The sequence below is a fragment of the Pelodiscus sinensis genome, chromosome 2, assembly GCF_049634645.1.
Source record: "Pelodiscus sinensis isolate JC-2024 chromosome 2, ASM4963464v1, whole genome shotgun sequence".
Lineage (NCBI taxonomy): Eukaryota > Metazoa > Chordata > Testudines > Trionychidae > Pelodiscus > Pelodiscus sinensis.
In genome coordinates this window covers 72,291,674-72,312,079 of record NC_134712.1, presented here as the reverse complement: position 1 = coordinate 72,312,079, position 20,406 = coordinate 72,291,674, and the positions used below count along the sequence as shown (strand labels likewise).

General features: G+C 42.0%; 1 protein-coding gene across 7 annotated transcripts in view; it reads right to left on the bottom strand.

The window, feature by feature from the left end:
* GAREM1 (GRB2 associated regulator of MAPK1 subtype 1) overlaps nucleotides 1-19,033 on the bottom strand; it is a 143,266-nt gene extending 124,233 nt beyond the window's left edge. Inside the window, exon 1 of one of the 7 annotated variants that reach the window (XM_075920763.1) lies at nucleotides 18,885-19,033. In XM_075920763.1, the coding sequence (XP_075776878.1) occupies nucleotides 18,885-18,966 (82 nt within the window). In that variant the 5' untranslated portion in view covers nucleotides 18,967-19,033. Of the gene's footprint in view, nucleotides 1-8,513; nucleotides 10,019-17,577; nucleotides 17,822-18,176; nucleotides 18,846-18,884 lie in introns of those variants that run through there. The other 6 variants (XM_075920762.1, XM_075920764.1, XM_075920761.1 and 3 more) reach the window with 6 other exon arrangements.
* Between the last annotated feature and the right edge of the window lie 1,373 nt (nucleotides 19,034-20,406).

Here is a 20,406-nt window from a genome sequence, read left to right as displayed (position 1 = left end):
AAGGGGCGCGTTAATTTCACAGGTCGTAATAGGGAAATCCGCGGGGGATTTAAATATCCCCCGCGGCATTTAAATAAAAATGTCCGCCGCTTTTTTCCGGCTTTTAGAAAAGCCGGAAAAGAGCGTCTACACTGGCCCCGATCCTCCGGAAAAAAAGTAGGAATAAGATCCTCCGGAAAAGGGCTTTTTTTTCCGGAGGATCGGGGCCAGTGTAGACGCTCTTTTCCGGCTTTTCTAAAAGCCGGAAAAAAGCGGCGGACATTTTTATTTAAATGCCGCGGGGGATATTTAAATCCCCCGCGGATTTCCCTATTACGACCTGTGAAATTAACACGCCCCTTTCGGAAAAGGGGCCAGTGTAGACATAGCCATAGGGAGGTTGGATTTTGGGGGGGGGGGGGGGGTAAGACTTAATCCAGTACCATATGATCTAATGTCAATAGCGCTGAGAAGATGCACACCATATTTCTTCCATACTAACATATTCTAGAGATTTATTATGACGACAAGGAAGAATTTAAGAGTATAACCTGATGAATATTACAGCTTTAAGTTGTGATGAGAATTTGGTTCAGTATCATTTTGACAAACATTTGAATGTGTGATGGAAACTAACTGTTATAGAAACAATGCCCATAGCAATATGAAAAAAATTCCAACACACTTGGGGACTACAACGATTGGAGACTTTTCTTTCTGGTCACTGGTACTGAACAAGTGATAGTGTAGTGGTACACCACACACCCCCAAAACACACACACTTACACTTTTAGCGCTGACAGATCACAGGGCATTACCAGGGCTGTCGGGTGTCCTGTTTTCAACCTGGAACACCTGATCAAAAAGGGGCCCTGGAGACTACAGTCCCCACCATTGACTAGCTGGCAGTGCAGTTGGGCTAAAGCAAGCTCCCTGCCTGCTGCCCATGTGGCTCCCAGAACCAGGTAAATGTGCTCCTTTGGCTCCTATGCATAGGGGCAACAAAGGGGTTCCACATGCTGCCCTCATCCCAAGTGCCAGCTCCCACTGGCTGGCAACGACAGCCACTGGGAGCTGCAGATAGGGCAGCACGCAAAGCCACCTGGCTGCACCTCCACATCGGAGCCAGATGGGGGACATGCTGCAGCTTCCGAGAGCTGTTTGAGTAAGCACCACTTGGGAGCCTGCTGCACCCTTTGACCCCCCCCCCCCCGCCCCCACTCCAAACTTCCCGAGTCCTGACCACCCTCTCTGAGCACCTGAGTTCTAGCCCGGAGCACTCTCCTATACCCCAGCCTCCCATCCCCAACGTCTGCACCCCTAGACAGTCTCTTCACAACTCCCACACCCCAACTCCCTGCCCCAGCTGGAGCCCCTCCCCACCGCAAGCTGAATCTCTCATTTCTGGCTCCACCCAGGGACCCGTACTTCTAGTTCAGAGCCTGTACTCCCTCTCACACCCTACCCACTACCTGGCACCCACTCTCATACGCCGAACCCCTCTGCTCCTCCGGATTCAGCCCAGAGCCACCTCCTACACCCTGAACTCTTTATTTCTGGCCCAACCCTGGAGCCTGCACCCTCCAGCTGAAGTCCTCACTCCTTCCTGAACCCAACCTCCTGAGTTAGCTTGATGGGAAGGAGAGAGCAAGAGTGACAAAGGGAGGGAGGATGGAGTGAACTGGGGGCACGTCAAGGGCTAGGAGGCTGTGGTAGCCACAAGAAAAGCCCTAGGTCAGGAGTGGGAACCTCAGGCCTGGGGGCTGGATGCAGCCCTTGGCTTGCCTGGATCCAGCCCCTGAGGCTCAGGGCCATCCCCAGCATTGGGGAACCTACGCTGGTGCTCCAATCCCCCTGCTGCCCCCCATGGTTCTGGAGCACACACAACCTACTAGGCTGGGTCCCTCTAGGGTCTGGTGTGGGAAGGGAATGTGGGAAGTGTCTTTCTTATTCAGGGGGCCACAGTGAGGGATCCCCCCCCCCCACTTCTCACTTGTGCGTGGCCCCCAACTGATTTTTCTGTGGGTCAGCAGCCCCTGACTCAAAAATGGTTCCCCACCACTGCCCTAGTCAGTCGCGTGTGCAGCTGCATTTAAGAAATTGTGCTGTAAACAGTCACTGTATGTGCAGCCTGAGACTTAGCGCCTCTAAAAATGTGCTACAACGGGGTGGGGGCAGGAACTACAGCGGAAGTACAGGTAGTTTTACTAGGTTTTATAAGATGATTTTAAAGTTCCAACACCTTGTGAGCCTCCATAGCCAGGATTCACAGTTCTTGAATAGTTTGTTTCTGGTTTTGCTTGCTCACAAGATAGCAGTCTTCAAAAACTGTTACTGGTGTCTCAGTCCAACAGTGTTGTGTTGTCATTCATTTATTGGATTCCAGACCACTGTAGTTTTCAGTTTCTTGACCACATCAGAATTTATTACAGTGCTAAATGGGATAGTTGTGTAAGGGGGTTGGTGAAAATGTTTTAGGGAATAGTTCTCTTAGTATAGGAGAAACAAATTGAACAAGTTTGACAGGCTATGATTTTAGTTTTTCCCTTTATTGCTATCAATTTCTTATTTAATAAATAACTGAAAACAGGGCAAATAAATTTAGTTAAACTTTTTTTCACAAGGCATCGCACTTACATGTACATTTCAGTTTTTCAACACTTACAAAGTATTTGGCGGAACAGTTACAAAGGATGAATGCTTTAAATTCTGGGAGCAGTAACATAATTCAACACATGCTAAAATTTCTCGCATTGGTTATTCTAATTTGGAATGAACTAATTAGGATGGAGTGTCTGACAGAATCATCATCTGATGAGGTCATTAGTGTCAGAAGAAAGAGGTGGATGATGAAGAAATCTCATGGTAACACATTAAAATAGTTCCCTTTCTAATCTTCAGGATGCCAAGACCTTTTGAGACAGAGATCCAGAGAAGATGGGATGCATACTGTGGGTATTTAGATTTGTTTGGAACTAAGCTTTCTGACAGTATTATTGAAGCATTTAATCTGTCTTCCCAATACATTTTCTGTAGACCCCACAAATATGTAATGCTGTCATTCTGACTACACTGTATTTTAGTTGTACAAGTTGGGATAATCAGGAGTGGGTGGAACAGCCCCAATACTTCCTTTAAAATTGACACCACCAACTTGCAATTCAGCCAAACACACAGGCAAATAAACTTCTTATGAGTAGTTTCAGGTGCCACACCTGCTCCTCCTTTCCCAAGTACCCTTATCAGTTTGAGGTTTTACAATCACTGTGTTTTCACTTAAGGAAAGAGGTCTCTTCTCTATGTAGAATAGTGATAGAAATGTAGCCGTGTTAGTCTGGTGTAGCAAATACAAAATACAGGACTAAAGACTTTAGTCTTTAAAGTGCTACATAGTCCTGTATTTTGTTTCTTCTCTATGTCTCTGGCAAAAAAGGGGGGGGGGCAGGGAGGGAAAAGGAGAGGGAAGGTAAATGATGAAGAAAGTCATGTCAAATACACACAGTAGCAAACTGGAGGAAAATAAACCCTTTCTGGCTTCCCTCTAATCTTTAGTGTCACTAGTGCAAAATGTGATTTTAAAATTGATGGTGTTCTGATCACAGGAAACCGCAGATAGTTAGTACCCTTAAGGTTGTATCCTGGGAATGTGTAAAAGTATTTGGTTGCATTTTAAATACTAATGTTGCAAGTAGGACTGAGATGGGTTATGACAGCCCATTCAACCAACAACTGAACCAAGTTGAGAGATGAAATTGACAACTAACCACAAGGACAACGTCCATTACTGATAGGATGGGGTTTTTTTAGTTTATGCTAACAGACCACTCTGCAAACATTGTGAAATACTGTAGAGAGAACCCTTTGTTAACTTCCAGAAGCCAATGGTAAAAGGTTAAAAACATCAGAAGGTGGTATATGCTGACCTTGGATAAATAAATAAATAGAATCAAGGAAGAGAGTGTAAAGGGGCCCTGGCATTTGAAAGTTCTTGTACAACTCCAAAAGAGAGTTTCAGTAAAAGGCTTAAATAATGTATTTGAATATTGGAAAAACATCATGCAGCTTCAGTTGATTGGGGGGAGGGGAGTTGTCAATTACAGCAACTAATTTGCAGGAATGGAAGTTACAGAGCTTTCCCAAAAAAGTATACCCTGCAACAAAGGTTGCATGGATCATTTGGAGCAGTGTTTCTCAACTTTTTTTTTTTTTTTTAATAAAGTACCCCTTTTTTCAAAACAAACAAAATATCATAAGTAACCCCAATACCTACAGTTTTCAGACACACAATTTTTTTTTCCTACCATTGCAACACATTTGTTTAAACAACTTAATCATAGTCGGGCAGGCGATGAATTTTTTTGGTGTAAAAAGTAAAAAATAATAAAGCGCTGTAAAACTTAAAACAAAAAATCAGTTCTCCTAATTTCAGTTGTGTTGACGTACCCCCAGACTTATCTTGACAACCCCTAAGGGTACTCGTATCACTGGTTGAGAAACACTGATTTAGAGTACAATGCTGTTTGCAGCATGCAACATTAGCTGGTATGTGACTTGCCCAAAATGACAGAATAAATCTACAGATGTAATAGTAGTGTAGCTGAATCTATGGCTGAGCTGGGAATAGAACCAAATTAGGATTCATCTTCCCTTCTCTCATTTCTGAACTACTCCACTTTACCAGCCCCTCAAACCACAAACCCTGCTAGTACTAGGCTAAACAATAAAGCAGCACCACACAACTGGTCATGGGAAAATGCAGCATCCAGATGGAACTGCAGAGGACTCATAGGTAGACAGAATCTAATCACAGGAGTAAAAATTCAGCTAAGACACCATGGTTAACTTTATGGGTGCGTCTAGACTGGCAAGATTTTGCACAAAAGCGACCGCTTTTGCACAAAAACTTGCCAGCTGTCTACACTGGCCGCTTGAATTTGCGCATGACTTTATAATGTACAAAATCAGTGCTTCTTGCGCAAATACTTTCATGCTCCCGCTCAGGGATAAGCCCTCTTGCGCAAGAATACTTGCGCAAGTGGGCCAGTGTAGACAGGCACCTTAATTTTTTGCACAAGAAAGCCCGGTGGCTAAATTGGCCATCCGAGCTTTCTTGCACAGAAGCACGTCTAGATTGGCACTGATGCTTTTGTGCAAAAGCACTTTTTGTGCAAAAGCATCCGTGCCAATCTAGATGCTCTTTTGCGGAAATATTTTTAACGAAAAAACTTGTCCGTTAAAAGTATTTCTGCAAAATCATGCCAGTCTAGACACAGCCTATATGTTTAGGGTAAGAGAACATTCAGCAGCACTATTAATGGCCACAACCAGACAAGTTGAAACCAATTTTAAATGACATCTGAGACACAAGACATTGAATTCCATAATGCACCCAACTTCCTACAGTTCAGTATTGACCAGAGGAGAAAAATGCCAATTATAGAATCATTAACACCACCCTTTGAAGCACTAATAAGTTACTTTGAGGTCCCCTATCTCTGCAATGGCCCGATTCACCTTTGTTTAAGGTCACAGTGTATTAGCTATTTTAGGAATTAAACTTTCACCCCCTCTCAGTCCCCAGCTCTCCTGAAAGAGCTGGATACAATCCAGTAGACCCATCGTGTCCAACACACTAGCCACATGTGGCTATTTGACTGGTTGAGTGTGGCTAGTTTGCTATAGCAGTAGCCACTATAGTGCTTTAGAACTGATTGGACACCACAGCAGTAGACAATCAAACACAACTGTTGCACTACCTACCCCGGAAGGCATAGACTCCTTACCCCTTTCACATCAACCAGCAGAAACAGTGAAGTTTCATTTCCTTAGGATCAGAGCTCTACAGCAGCACTAGTGAACAAGCACGAAGCCTTATCTTTCCCATTGCTTCACAACACCATTAAAACCCCAGCTTGTTCCAGGGGAAGTTTCTCTCCTACTTCAGGCCTTTACATTCATACAAACTGAGCCTCAGACTCATAAGTTCCGTTTAAACCACTACTCATGACTAGTTTAAAAAACAAAACAAAAACCAAAACAAACATTTTAAGGATTCAGATTTCTGGCTAACAAGATATTTAAGGTGAAATTCCGGCCCCACTGAAGTCAATTACAAATCTCCCATTGACTTCAATGAGGCCAGGGTTTTCCCCCCTGCTGTTTTGATTGAATGCGTGTTTATGATCCACCAAGTGAAAGGCCAAGACTAACAATCCAGGTTTCATTAGATTTTTGTTTGTGTTTGTTTTAAATCTTTTGAACAAACATCCCAGAGTATGGGAAGTGTTTCCTTTTTATGAACACAAGCCAAACATGGAGCAAATCTTTCAACACAACCCTCAAACTTTGCAGTACTTTATTTTCATAACACTGAGTTATAACACTGATACAAAAGAACCATTAGCATAGTTTCTCATGCATTGCTATGGAGAATCTTAACAAGTCCTTGAATTAAACAGCTGACTTAATAATCTGCAATATATTTTATCCAAGTCTTCTGATATTACATGGGATCAAGCATGGACAAGCTGACTGGAAGCAAAGATCACTTAGGAAACTCACTAGCTCTCAGACACAGGAGGCCCATTTTAACAACAGTTTGTTAGCTTCCACGACTTAAAATAAAGGATGTGCTTCCTCTAGTGGGCCAATAAAGCCTAACATTGTTACTGTAAAACCCATTTATTCACTATTTATTCACTCAGTCTTTTCCTGAGCAAGGCAAGCAAGCTGAGGAATTGTTTTAAACTGTCATATTGTCAGCTGTTTATATTTCATGTTTTAAAATGACATTTGCATGAATATGGTCTGAGCATATTCTGTACCAAGGCCACTTGCTTTCTGGGCTAGAGGTGCTGCAAACGAAGGCATCAGGCTCACTTATGGAAATCTTACTCGAGGAAGCACTTATCCCATTTACAGATCAACCAGATCATGAACTTGAGAACACCTTGGACAGAATGCTCAATCAAAAAAAATTAAATAATGTAAGTAGCATTCAGGGGAAGCTTCGCAGATCAAAGGAAGAAGTGGTCATCATTCTCCATCTAGGCTCTTTTTATATCCCTCAGGTGCTTTTAGTTCATGTTGGAAGTAGGTAAAAAGATTCAAAATCAGTTTGCATTAGAACAGAAGAAATGTTACTGCACACTAGTAAGTCTCAAGACACAGGGCTTGTTGCCACCCGAGAAGGATCGACACTGCAATGATCTACCTACTAGGGGTTAATTTAGCAGGTTTAGTGACAACCCAGTAAACTGACAGATCACTCTCCCATTGACTCAAATACTCATTCTGGTGGTGAAGAGTAAGGCAAGTTAATGTAAGAGTTTCTTCTGTTGACCCAGCACAGCTATGTCGATTTGAATAATGCTACTAATGGCATTCAAATTGCATAGCTTAGATTGACTTGCCCCAAAGTGGAGACCTGCCCAAAACTTCATATGGACTTTCTACACAAAGACGAAGCCTGCATATACTGACAAAAAGAAAACTGAGTAATCACTTTAATTCTGAATAAGAATTTATCCTGTTATATCCTTTTAATTATTTTTCCAGTTAAACTTCAAATTGGAAGTATTTATTAAAACCCAAACCATCCTTCCGAAAAGCCAAAGGGTAAAATATCATCTTCCTCTTTAGAGTGTTATTTTAATTTTTCTACAAAGGCAATTTTTTAAAAAAATGAAAGGAGGAAAGATCCCACTTTTGTCAAGCAGCATACAATAATGAGAAATAAAATCTTCATGGTCAACTTCCCTATTGCTAAGCAGGTGGGGTGGGGGAGGAAGAAACACCCACAGTTCATAAATAACTTTTACAGTCGAATAGGGATGTCAGATAGTGTGTAACTGAATAGTCACGTAACCACATAAAAACTTAGCAGTTACACACCTATTGGATAGTCCCCGGGGCAGGACTGACAGCCAACGTACTCCCAGCCCCATTCTCGGGTAGGGATGTTAAAGACTGGTTGACTATCCATTAAGCATTTACTCATCGGAGAGCCTTTTGATCTCCCCCCCCCACACACACACACACACTTGCTGCCTCTAAGATACAGGCAAGAAGGGGGGGAGGGGAGAGAAGGGGTACTTCAAAGTGGCAGCACCACACAGTGAGCTCCCAATGCATATCAGCTCCCCTCTCTATTAGAGGCAGCAGCGTGGGAGGGGGAGCAGGCGGATCTGGTGCTTATGGGGAGCTGGCTTCTCTCCCCTCCTCCCCCTCTTCGCCTCTAATAAAGAGGCAGCAAGGGGAGGGGGAATTCATGTAGTTGACAAGATTAACTGATAAGCCTAGGCTTATCAGTTAATCATGTAGTCCGCTACACATTGATGCTATAGATTTGGGGTTTTTTTTAATCAAACTGTTTCCTTTCCTATATGCTGTTCTTTTACCTGCACTATGAAATGATACTTGTTGAAGTTTTGCTAGCCATACCCAGTCCCTGAATGCTGTGTGGTACTATACATATTAAATACTAATTATGTACATTATGGTTTTCACTATTCAAGCCTCTCTTTCCTACTCACCATCCACAAAGGCTCGACATATTTCCCTAAAACGAATATGAACAAGTCTCAGATCTGAAAAGTGAGAACAGACAAGTATGACCATAATACAATTACATGGGCACAATTTCGAAAGTGAGCATTTTATGATCAAATGTAAAATACGTGATATGGCTATAACCTCCAGCATGGGAGAGCAAGAGATGTGGGTCTTTAAATAAACAGCAGTTTGCATTTTTCTGTAATTTTACACAGATACTTAAGTGCAGTACTTTTTTTTGTTAAAAAGAAGAAAAAAAAAAGGTGCCAGTACTCCAGGGGAAAAGTTGTTGAGCTCTGACTGGAGGTGCCAGTACTGCGTACCAGGCAGTATCATCACAAAAAAAGCACTGCTTGAGTGTAACTTAAGGCTTTTGAAAGTGTTTTTCCAATGACAAGGATGCAAGCATGTGAATCAACTTAAATGTAATTAGCTCCATGACTTCCAGTTATTCACACTCCACAAATGGGGGTGGATGATTTTCCCTACAAAACATGCAGTATATTTGCTAGCTTTCCAAAACAGTCTACGTAACATCTGATTCGCTCAACTTGAACATACTTCCCTACCGCCTCATACACCATGGTCTTTCATCAGTATGTTGTATTTTCAGTCTAAATTACAGTACAAAGCTTTTTGAGCAGAAACAGTTTTTATTGTATATTTGCTTATAAAGTACCATGACTAGCTAGAAGGCTATATATAGTATGGAAAATGCAGGCTGTACAAGAAAGAATAAAATTTAAATACCATAATTTAACTAACAGAAAGCACCATAAATATAAAATTCAAGAAGTTTAAGTAATTTGGCTCACTATGTTTTACAAAGCTTGTTTTCTGAGTCATATCCAGTATGCGTTGTTAATATGATGAGTATTTTCCTATAAGAGATTCTCAGCTTTTGACAGCTAGTTATTCACTATGCCAAAATACCAATATTCTTGCTGCAGTCAAACCACAGGTAGAATTCCTGGAACATAGTTCCTGTTACTGAAACTGAAGTGTTATACTAAGTAGTCCCATTTTGGTAGCATTTCTTTTCACCATGCTCCTTTAAGTTCACTGGGCTACTTACAGGAGTGCTGGATTCATTTAATTCAAACTGCCAGGAACACCTTGACCCATAAAGATGTTAATTTTTTTACTTCATTCCCATGCCAGTTTTAATGCTAGTTTTTCATTACAACCACGTGAAACAACAACACACAAACCACTACACAATGGTCATTTTAGTTTCTTAAGAACTAGCCTACGTGCTTGGGCATCCTGTCTTAGTTTCTGGCTTTATCTTTAATTTGTGCCCCAAGTCAGTGGTTTTCAACTTGTGGTCCATGGACTCTGAGGTTCATAGACTATATCTAATGACGCCACAAAAAAGACAGACTGAAAACTAATTTAATAGAATTCAACTATATATACACAGGCAGATTTACATTCACCTCCATTCAAATTTCCAAAGCGTCTGCAAATGAAAAAAGGTAAGAAACACTGCCCTTTAGTGATATTTTTAAAATGTAAACCACGGCAAGGCACTAAGTCTCCCAGAACACTTTATTATTGCTATTAAAAGAAATTTAACTATTTAAAAACAGAGCCATTGTTTAAAAAAAAAAAAATCAAGTATTTTCCCTCCACTCTTGATCAAAAGAATTTGCTGGAGATATGTTGTTCTTCAAATATTTTCTTTTAAAAGTTTGTGTGAACAGGTCAAGAGTGCAAAATTTCAGCCCAGAAGATGGTGTTTTGTATCTTTATCTAGGTACCATCCAGTGTGATGTCTGAGTACTTATGAGCGTGTGAAAATAACATGTTAGGACAAACTGTTTTGAATCCTTGACTATCATAGCACAGCATTCGCAAAGCCCACAGCAGCAGAAGTAGCATATGAATTCAAGAACATTCAGTACACTCTATTGTATCCAAAATTGTTACTGAACATGAAAAGCTCAAACGAGGATTTTTAGCTTTAAAATTGAGATACGTTAGTGAACTCATGTGCACCTCATCTGACAATATGTTCTACACTTGAGAACAGATGTTGCCAAGTTACTTGGACTCTCACTCCAGGAGGGCACGATTATTTTCACAGATGCCACTGAAGAGCAGAAGTCTTATATTAAAAGCTCTCTCACTAACATGTTTCTGGACCACATTTCTGCCTGTTGGAAAAGAAAGGGCCGCTATCATCTGCTTTTTCACTCAACTATCATAATGGGATCAGCAGACCATGAGGGAAGGCGAGTGTGGGGAGCAGAGGATATTAGTTGAGAGAGGATATTAATTATGTGCACTAACATATGTGCAATTCAAACACTAATGGTCTGATTTTTTCAGAGCTGCTCACTAGGGATGCGAATGGTTAGCCGGGGACTGCTCCAGCATTGAGGGGCCCGCCATAGGGTGAGGGATGCTCCAGTCAGGCCAGAGCAGCTCCTGTCTGCAGCAGGAGTCATTCCAGTCCCGCTAGGCTGGAGCAGCCCTCACACCTGACCTCCTTTTAATTCGTTAACTAGTTAAACATTACATTTAACCAGTTATATGGGATTTTAACTTCCCTACTGCTCAGTTTTTGGGGGGGGGGGGGTGTCAGGCCATAGGTAAGTTTTCACTAGTCCCAAAGCACATCCTGACTTTTTACCTTCTATCTAAGTGGAGGCTTTACCTACTCAGTGAGCCATCACTTACCTACATACTGTAAAATAGCTTGCCTTACACAACATGGATATTTGGATCACATACATTCCAAGGGGCTTAAGTCTCATTGATCTACTTTTTAAAAAAAACTAAAGTGGTTCTTATCTCTAACCTCAAATACCAGGGGCCATTGAAGCACTTGGCAGTAGTTTCTTGAAAGAAGACCATCCACAATAGCAGAAGAAACAATACTACACGCAAACCTCAGAAGAGTGAAATTTAGTATAAAACAATTGCTCAATTTCAAGGATATTCCTGAGATTGTGAAAGGATGCAATGTGAATTGTTCGCTATGTACAGAGTCAGGCTGTTCTATTTAGTGTGATGTTCTTTGTCTTGAAAGCATATAATGCTGTCTTATCAGTCAGCACTAGACTAAACATTTTATATGCTGCAGGGAACAATCTTGCACTAACTGAGGAATGGAGTAGATAGAGATGGAAAAGACTTCTAATTCCTAAACTGTTGTTATGGTTCTGAACTTTTTAAAAATACCTTGTTGAAACTGGATATACAATTCAATAATTAAAACTTGTTCTTTCGCAGCAACATGGCAACCTCACAGATCAGGTACCTGAGGTAATGGTGCTTCAGCTCGTTCAAGGATTATAAATAGACAATAAAATACTTAACTCCACCGGACAGGTCAAAAGTTATAATGGTATCTTCTTTATCTGGTAAATAAATCAAAACTCTAGGTAAAGCTTATCCTTATTTTCTCAAGGTTTTTGAAAATTCAATGTCCTACAGTAGCAGGTGTCAAGAAAAGTACCTCCCAGTGCAGTTATTTAAGGGACAGTTTAATCACGGTTCATAAGACATTTTACCCAAATCCTACAATCTCTCCTTTTCCATTGGCTTTCCCTCCTTGAAATCCACAGCATAATTCAGTCTGCATTAAAGCAACCAGTTAATACTACATTTATGCTGCAGGTCAAAAGAAATTATTTCCCCCTGAGCCTTAACAGACTATAGTGATCCATCAATACTATCTGCAGAGAAATTCAGTCATGTTCTCAAGCTCAGTGAGCAGCCAAAAATGACTTCTGAACACTAGTTCCTCAAGTTGGGCTGTCTACCCAGATTAGTGCCAGGTTGTTTGATTTTAAAAACACGAATATCACTTTTTTAAAATACGTTTTCTGCAGTGATGAATATTAAATAGCTGACAGCACCGGGAAATACTTTTATCCACAGGATGAATACAAGCAGACTGCAGTGATAATGACCTCATCACTAGAGAGAGCAGCCTCTGAATTGAGAGGGAATGTGGTCCCCAGCCCTTCCTCAGGGGTCAGAACAATAGCAAACTGTCAAGAGTTAACAATGGTGCTAGGATAACAGTGGTCCTAATAAATAAGACAACAGTAGGACACTGAATTTTCCCATTTAGAAACAAAAGCTAGATTTGAATGTCAGCCATAGAGTTCACCATTTATAAACTACATGGCTTTTTGGATAACTTTAACCAAAGCATAATTTTCTATTTTAGTTTTAATACCATATTTCTTCTAGCTTCCCAGAATAGCCTTAGCCTATACCAGTCCTACCAGAAATTTCAAAAACCTCGAGAAAATAAGAATAAGCTTTACCTAGAGTTTTGATTTATTTACCAGATAAAGAAGATACCATTATAACTTTTGACCTGTCCAGTGGAGTTAAGTATTTTACTGTCTATTTATAATCCTTGAACGAGCTGAGGCACCATTACCTCGGGGACCTGCTCTCGCCTAATACCCTGCAGTGCCAGTAAACGTCATATAAAGGTATTTTTGCTGTTAGTTCCTGGGGTGCAATCCTTTCCCTTTGGTGGTTAATGGCAAAACTCCCTCTGACTTTAGTGAGACCAGGTGTGTCTCCCACAGAGGGGTGGACACAGGACACTCTCATCCAGTTCTTGCTGTCTTTGAAATTTGTTCCTCTTGGCCTAACAGCCAATTTAGTGATTCATTGAGTTTAGTGTTTGTTAGCTATGTTTGCACTTGGTTAGCTTTCATTTTTCTATTAATATTTAGCCTATAAAGGCATGTTAGCAACATGCTGGTAATGGTAGTCTAAGTGCTGTCACTTGCTAAAGGTAACAATGCAGCTTTTTTTTTTTTTTAAATACCTGCAACTGCTATGACAACAGTCAGTCAAAGACACAAAACTAACAGCATCTGAAAAAGTATTTACCACTTTTACGGATGATTCTGTATGAGAATTAACCACTTTAACAGCATTATGATGAATTACCAAGTGCAAGCCAGTTTTTACCAGAAGTTATGAATATGTATCTTTTAATTTCAGTTTGAGGAGAAACATCACAGCCTAATTATTATTGTGCAGTTTTTATATAATTAAAAGATTTACCTCGCGTTGCTCAGGTCCTTGATTAAAATAGTTTTTGGATAATGAAGTAAAAGTGTTTATAGCTTTAAATGTACTAATGAGAGCTATTACTGGTGCCCCCTCGCAAAGCCTTAACAACCCAGTGATCAACTTAACTTGTATATAGCCTTGTTTATGCTTAAAGTTCAGAAGGTGGTTGGTCCTAGGAAAACATGTGACCATACTACATGGTACTGGGACCCATCTTGAACCTGAAAATTTCCACAAAAGAGGAGTATGTAAAACAAAGGATTCCCACCATGAGGAAAGATTATTTAAGTAATGAGAAGCTATCAGCCCTTGGTCTTCCAGTGGCCTGGGGAACTCTAGGCTACAAAGAGAGCTGGAGACCCAAGTCAAAGAAAAAGAGTTTGTCTCTGACTTGAAGATTATGCCTGAAATAAGAACAGCTCTTTAGGGTAAGAATCTGTACACAGTACTTTTTAAAAAAAAAAGTGGAATAGCTCTAGCTATGCATTTTCTATTCATTTTAATTCAGTAACCTACTTTGATCTGTCTGTTTTCACTTGCAACCACTTAAATCCTACTGTTTGTACTTAATAAAAAACACTTATGTTTACTATCAGGCACAGTGTAAATAACTGGTACTGGGAGGAACAATCATTGTGCACATCCCTCTTTCATTAATAAAGGGGGCTTACCTGGTGAGCTTTCACTGTGTAAAAGTTTACACAGACGAAGACTAATTTATTTGGCTTTTTTTGGTCCCATTTGAGGGTTGATTTCCTGGGTGCATAGCCCTAGAACTCTGTCCACCCAGAGCTCAAGTGGTTCTGTCTCTGCATTGCTTTTTAGGGGGCAGTAACCCCAACTCTGTCCCTTTTTTGGGGGAGACCAGAAGATCTGGCCCAGCAGGACAAGGCGGCTGGTATCACTGGCATAATCAGAATACCAGGAAACAATTCCAAGGGGACTTCTGTGATCACACCCTATCAAAACCTAAATCACAGAAGAGATATGAAGACAATAATCCCCTCATCACTAGAGAGCTTCAGGAAATCACCTGCTCAAAGACAAGAAAAAATAAGTCTTACAAACACTAACACATGAAAAAATCTCCATCCATCTTCCTACTTCACCTACCAGCCCCCACAAAGAGTTTGCTTTTAACAAAAATTCACAGCTAGTCTATGAATCTCTTTAAAGTCTAATAGTATTTTTAACTTAGGGATCCTTATGTTATGCAGCTAATTAAAAGTGGCTTGATGTTCATGGGCAGAGCACCTGCAGCGCCCATTGACTATGACAATTTGTGGATACTCAGTACCCTTTTCAGATCAGGATAGTTTTAGACTAACTTGTTAACCTTCAGGCACCAATGTTTAAAAATGCTCGCAAACATATTTACAAATTGCAAATATTTTCAGTGAAGCTCATTTTAAGAACAAATGCACCCTGATAAAACTGATTTATCTGTTCATGTTACAAAGTGTGTTAAACTTCAAAGGATGCATGTCAGCAATAGGTTTTGCCTTTCCCCCCCCCCTATACTTAATGCAGAGCCATCTTCAGTCAGATTCCAATAAGTGGCTTTGTATAGATAGAGGACCTGGAATGACAAGTCAGACAGCCACTCATCACACAAACCTTACTTCCTCACTTTAGTGGACAAAGCTCTGGTTCACTGTTTCCTACCTCTCATCCTAAAGCAACCCCCTTTTAGGAAGAAAACGATACTTTAGAACCAATAAGATAGGCTTAATGTTGTCTGCATTCTTTAAGAAATGGACTTGTGTGACTGCCATCTCTGTGACATCACAAGCTAAAGCAAAGAAACCTTGAGATGGAGATTACAAGAGATCTAAGTGCAAAGTTGAGCAGTATCTGTGCCCCTCTCAATAACTATTAAGTATTCCTCTCCCCACTCCCAAAAATAAGATACAAACAAACTAAGGAAGATGGAGACAGCGGGGGAGAAGGAGAGAGAGAGAGAGAAGCATTGGAGCAGAAGGCCAATAATAATTTCATTTCCAAGCGCTCTCCCTGATCCCAAAAAACTTCCAGTGCTTTTCCAATCTGGCAAGTTGAGAAAGATAAAAACAAGCATAAAACTACGTAAGACTGAGGAAGAATGAGTGTCCAGGAAGATTAAAGTGTTCTCCAACAGGTTTGTGTGTGTTGCCTTTTCAGATATCTGATTTGTGTCTATTCATTCTTTCAAACTGGATAATCTCTACAGTAAAGAATGAATAGACACAAATCAGATATCTGAAAAGGCAACACACAAAAACCTGTTGGAGAACACTTTAATCTTCCTGGACACTCATTAATGGATCTCCAAGTCTCTGTTTTGTTTCAGACCAATTCCACAAGCCAAATACACAGAAAAGGACTGGAACTTAACTTAATTCACAAGTTTAATTCTTATGCAAATAGTCTGAACTGATGGCTCCCACACTATCTTCTACCTTTTAATGACATAAAACAGTATTTCCCCAATTTTATTTGGCCATAGAACCCTTTTCAGCTTAAAAGAATTTCAAGGAACCCCTAGACCCACCAGAATTTGTAAAGCAAAAAAAAAAAAAAGCCCCGCAAATAGACTCTGTCTCTTTAAGAGGGGGTGAGGGAGTGCCGAGTTCTCAGGGAACCCCAGGTTCCATGGAGCACTAATGGGGAAACACTGACATAAACAACCAACCAATAGAGGTGCTAATGATTGACAGCCTCTTGTAATTATTTGCACTTTCTTCCTCCCCTTTGCTTTTTCCTTCTCTTCCCCACCCCACCCCCTTATCTTATTTATTCTTGGAACTGGGCTTATTATACTCCAGTCATCTGAAGTGGGTTTTGCCCATCGTGATACCATCTACATGTTTTGTTTGTCTTTAAGGTGCTACTATACTATTTGTTGTTGTTTAAGTTTTTCCTGGTACAGACTAACTTGGCTACTCCTCTGAAGCTTTTGAACATGCATAAAGAAGGAACAGAGAGTCACAAAAAGCTCTGCTTACTATTACCTCAGGATTATCAGGACAAGTAAGTAATCAGCTAAACAGAGTAAGATGAGATATTACTTAAACATGCTGGTCCAGTCCCAAACTCTGAAAAGGACAACTTTTAAGTCAAATGCAAAAGTTTGTAATCAAATTATTTTACCAGATCACCCAACTCTCAGTGTCACTTCAGAGATGACATGCTGAAAGTACCATAACTGCTGCAACAGATACCCAAACATGAGGCGTCATCTTATATGTCAAGGGTAAACCAAATCACTCCTGAGTTTGTATTGGACCAAGAAAGTCATTTTTTTGTACCTCCTGAGCTTCTCGCTCTAGACTAATCCCCCTCACCCAATCCTACACTCTCCTTCTATGACTGACATAATACAGCTTTTATGACCACCAGTTGCTGGTCTCTGAAAATCCATGATTAGTTCCTTAATACTCCAAATCTCCAAAGACCATCAGTACCAAATATTCTCAAATTCTTGTCTCATATAGTAACATGTTGCTCTATTAACCATTCTGTCAAGGGCATAACCTCTAATTTCCAAATTTTGATATTAAATAATATGCTGATCCTGAGACAACAGATTAGAATACAAGTAAATAGGAATAAAAAGTTCCTTTCCTTTGAGATGTACAGACTTCTCGTGTTACCACTTTTTTTATAGGTCTGTTACCCTTTCCATCAACATTTCTAGAGTTTAGGCTACTTTATTTAATATTCCTTTTACTTTGGAACCTACCTCGAGGCCACAACATCCAACACAGGATTGAGCATTTAGGTGTTGCAAATATTTTCCTACATTTTAATCATGTATTTTTTGACTCTCAAAGACATTCAACTGACATGAGATTGGACCCCCGGAGCAAACATGTGCACCTAAAAGACCATGATCCAATGTGTTCGAATAGAACACAAACAGAAAAAAGTGAAAGTCAAACAACTTTAAGGCAACATCCAATAAGCAGAGATGGCTGATTTAAGAATGCAAAACAAATGCAGTTTTAGTACCTTGTACCATTCTGCAGTTCTCCTGAGAGGGAAAACCTGAATTTTTATGGGGATTTACATCTTTTCCAAGCGAGAAATTCTCGGAGCTAATCATTACCCTTACCAACATCCCTCTCACTTCTGCATTTTCCATAGTTAATGATGGATTGCTTACACCAGCCCATTAAACCAGGCAGACAGAGCCGCAAGAGACATGCAGTTCCTGCCAGACAGCAAGCAGTTGAGATCGTCTCGCAAGCCAAGGCGAGCTGGACAGGCGGGATCCCCCACCCACCCCATGCCTGGCCCCGTCTCCTGGCCCCAGAGATGAGTGCAGGCCGCAAGGGACCGGACTGGGAGCCCACCGAGGAGCCCAGGACTTGGGAGGCTGCAACAGCTGGGGAAGCGCGGGCGGGCTACGGGCAGGCTCTATCCGCAGCGCCGCCAGGGACACGCGGGAGGGGTCCCCGGGCAAGTCCCTTCACCCTGCGCCCCGCGCGCTCCTCTGGCCCGGGGACAGGCTGTGCCGGCGGAGCCTTTCCCGCCCGCCCAGCCTGCCGAAGTTAATAGTTAATGGGCGGCTGCTGGTCCCAGACACGCTCCCCTCCCCCTTTACTCACCGCTGTCCAGCCGCACGAGCTGGGGCAGCCGGTAGGTGCTGACCAGCAGGTCCAAGGGGACGGGCACCGCGCTCCACTTCACCTCCTTGAGACTGGAGCCCGGGTCCATCTTCCCTTCCGCCCGCGGGCCCGAGCAGGGGGAGTCGGGCGGCCAGGCTGTGGCTCCTGCCCGGCGCGGAGCGGAGCTGCAGCCGACACGACTGAGCTCAGCGGCGGCTGCTGCTGCTACCGCCGCCGCCGCCTCCGCTTCCCGGGGACATGCTAGGCTTGGCGAAGCGCGAGGTGACGCCCGCCCTGCGGCTGCTCCTCCAGCCCCCCGGGGCTGCTCCCCGCTCGGCTCGCAGCGGCGGCGGCTGGCCCAGGAAACGCCATCCCAGCACTGACTAATCAACAGGGGGCGAGAGACGCCTGCGCAGCGGCTGCTCCTCCCCGCTCCCAAAAGGAAAGTGCCGGGCTGGCTGGCTGGCTCCCTGCTCGCCCCGCACGGGGGAGGCTCTGACACCGGAGCGCCGCGCAAAGACTGTCCCGCTCGCTCCCCCCTCTGACCGCTCCGCCAACCTGCAGCAGCCAGCGCGGAGCCGCTGCTCACGGCCCCTAGCGGCCAGCCTGCGGGCGCAGCTCCTGGGAGACATAAACAGCCCGGGACACACACGGCTGTGACCTACAGAAGAGTCTAGGGGTCACTTCCCAGCTTGGCCACTGACTTACTTTGAGACCCTGAGCCTGTCGCCCTGCCTCTCCCAAGCACCATCTGGGTAACCTCTGGGAGAGCCCCGGGGTCAGGAGTCATTATAGCTGCTGATTACACAGCAGCCTCTGTGGCCTTACACAGCAAATTAAAGGGTTGCTCTCCCCAAGAGACAACGTAAAAAACAACCATTGGCCCTGCAGCACCTTAGTGGGATAAAGGGGTGTGCCTTATTGGTCACTGCTTGGGCACCTGCAGCCTCGGAGTCTTCTGCAGGCTTTGAGGTTTGCAAAATCTATACCGCATCACTCATCGGCAAACATCTATCTCTAATTCCTAGACATGGCAATTTATAAAAAGTGTACACCATAAACTAGAAAAAGAGCACTTAGCATATTATGCTCCTGTAGAACACTGAAGTCTCGAAGGGCACTTCCTTCTTTCCTACACAAGATAACAGTAAAACTTGCAGGTGGGTTTGAATAATTGCAAAAGCAATTCCACACCTGGAAAGATAATGCTACCAATTTTGCAAAGTGTTTGAGCCTTGTTCAAAGTGCTATCCTGCGGTGAGCTCCCAGAATTTATTAGCAAAACCTCGTAAGCAGCAACGAGAACACAGAATGACACAAAGTTAAAGGGGATACCTATGTAATTTCCCTTAACATATATTGTGTATGTTTTAAGCTAAGCATCTCTCTGGGCTCTCTTCACCTACGAGATTTTCATGTGTTGTTTCCCTGTGCGCAGGGGGAATAGAACAAATCCCCATGAATACACTTTTGTGTCTAAACTATTACTAATTAATTATTTTGTTATTATTAATCTGTATTACTGTAGTGTAGTAAGAGCCCTAGTCATGGACTCCCCCACATTGTCCTACATGCTGCACAAACACATGAAGACAAATATTCACCAGTTTCACTCTTCTTATCACAGCAGTTTTGAGTTAGGGGCTTGCATTAAATCTCTCCATTATTTAATTCTGTATTGAAGATTTTGCCTGCGGAGTTCATAGCACATTAGGAAAGATATCCAATTAAGCAACAGATCAGTTTTTTGCTTTTCCCTTGTGACAATGTTTGAATATTTAGGGCATGGAAACTATTAGATCAGGATTTTAGATTTATGATTATTACATATGGATTCGTTAAACATACATTTGGTTACTATGGCATTAAATTCATCTGTACAATGACATTTTTAAAACAACCATTAGACTTCTTTTCAGAAGGGGTTTTGTTATGAAGTCTTTATTTTAGGGAACCCACATTTTATGTGATGTGATTCTTTACAATGAGTGTAGGATGTGCAGATTGCTAGGCAGTGAGAACTGTTTTAAATCCACAAATACAACAAACAGATCAATGGGGAAACTAACTTCAACACTATATTGTATTGTGATAAGATTACTGTGTTCACTTTGTCAGAATTCTGATTTTGTCAGGTTGTGTGGACTGCATTACAGCAGCATCTGTGAGCATTAGCATATTTCAGTGTATCAACAGTTTCATTATAAATAAAAGTATTTGTCAGTGATTT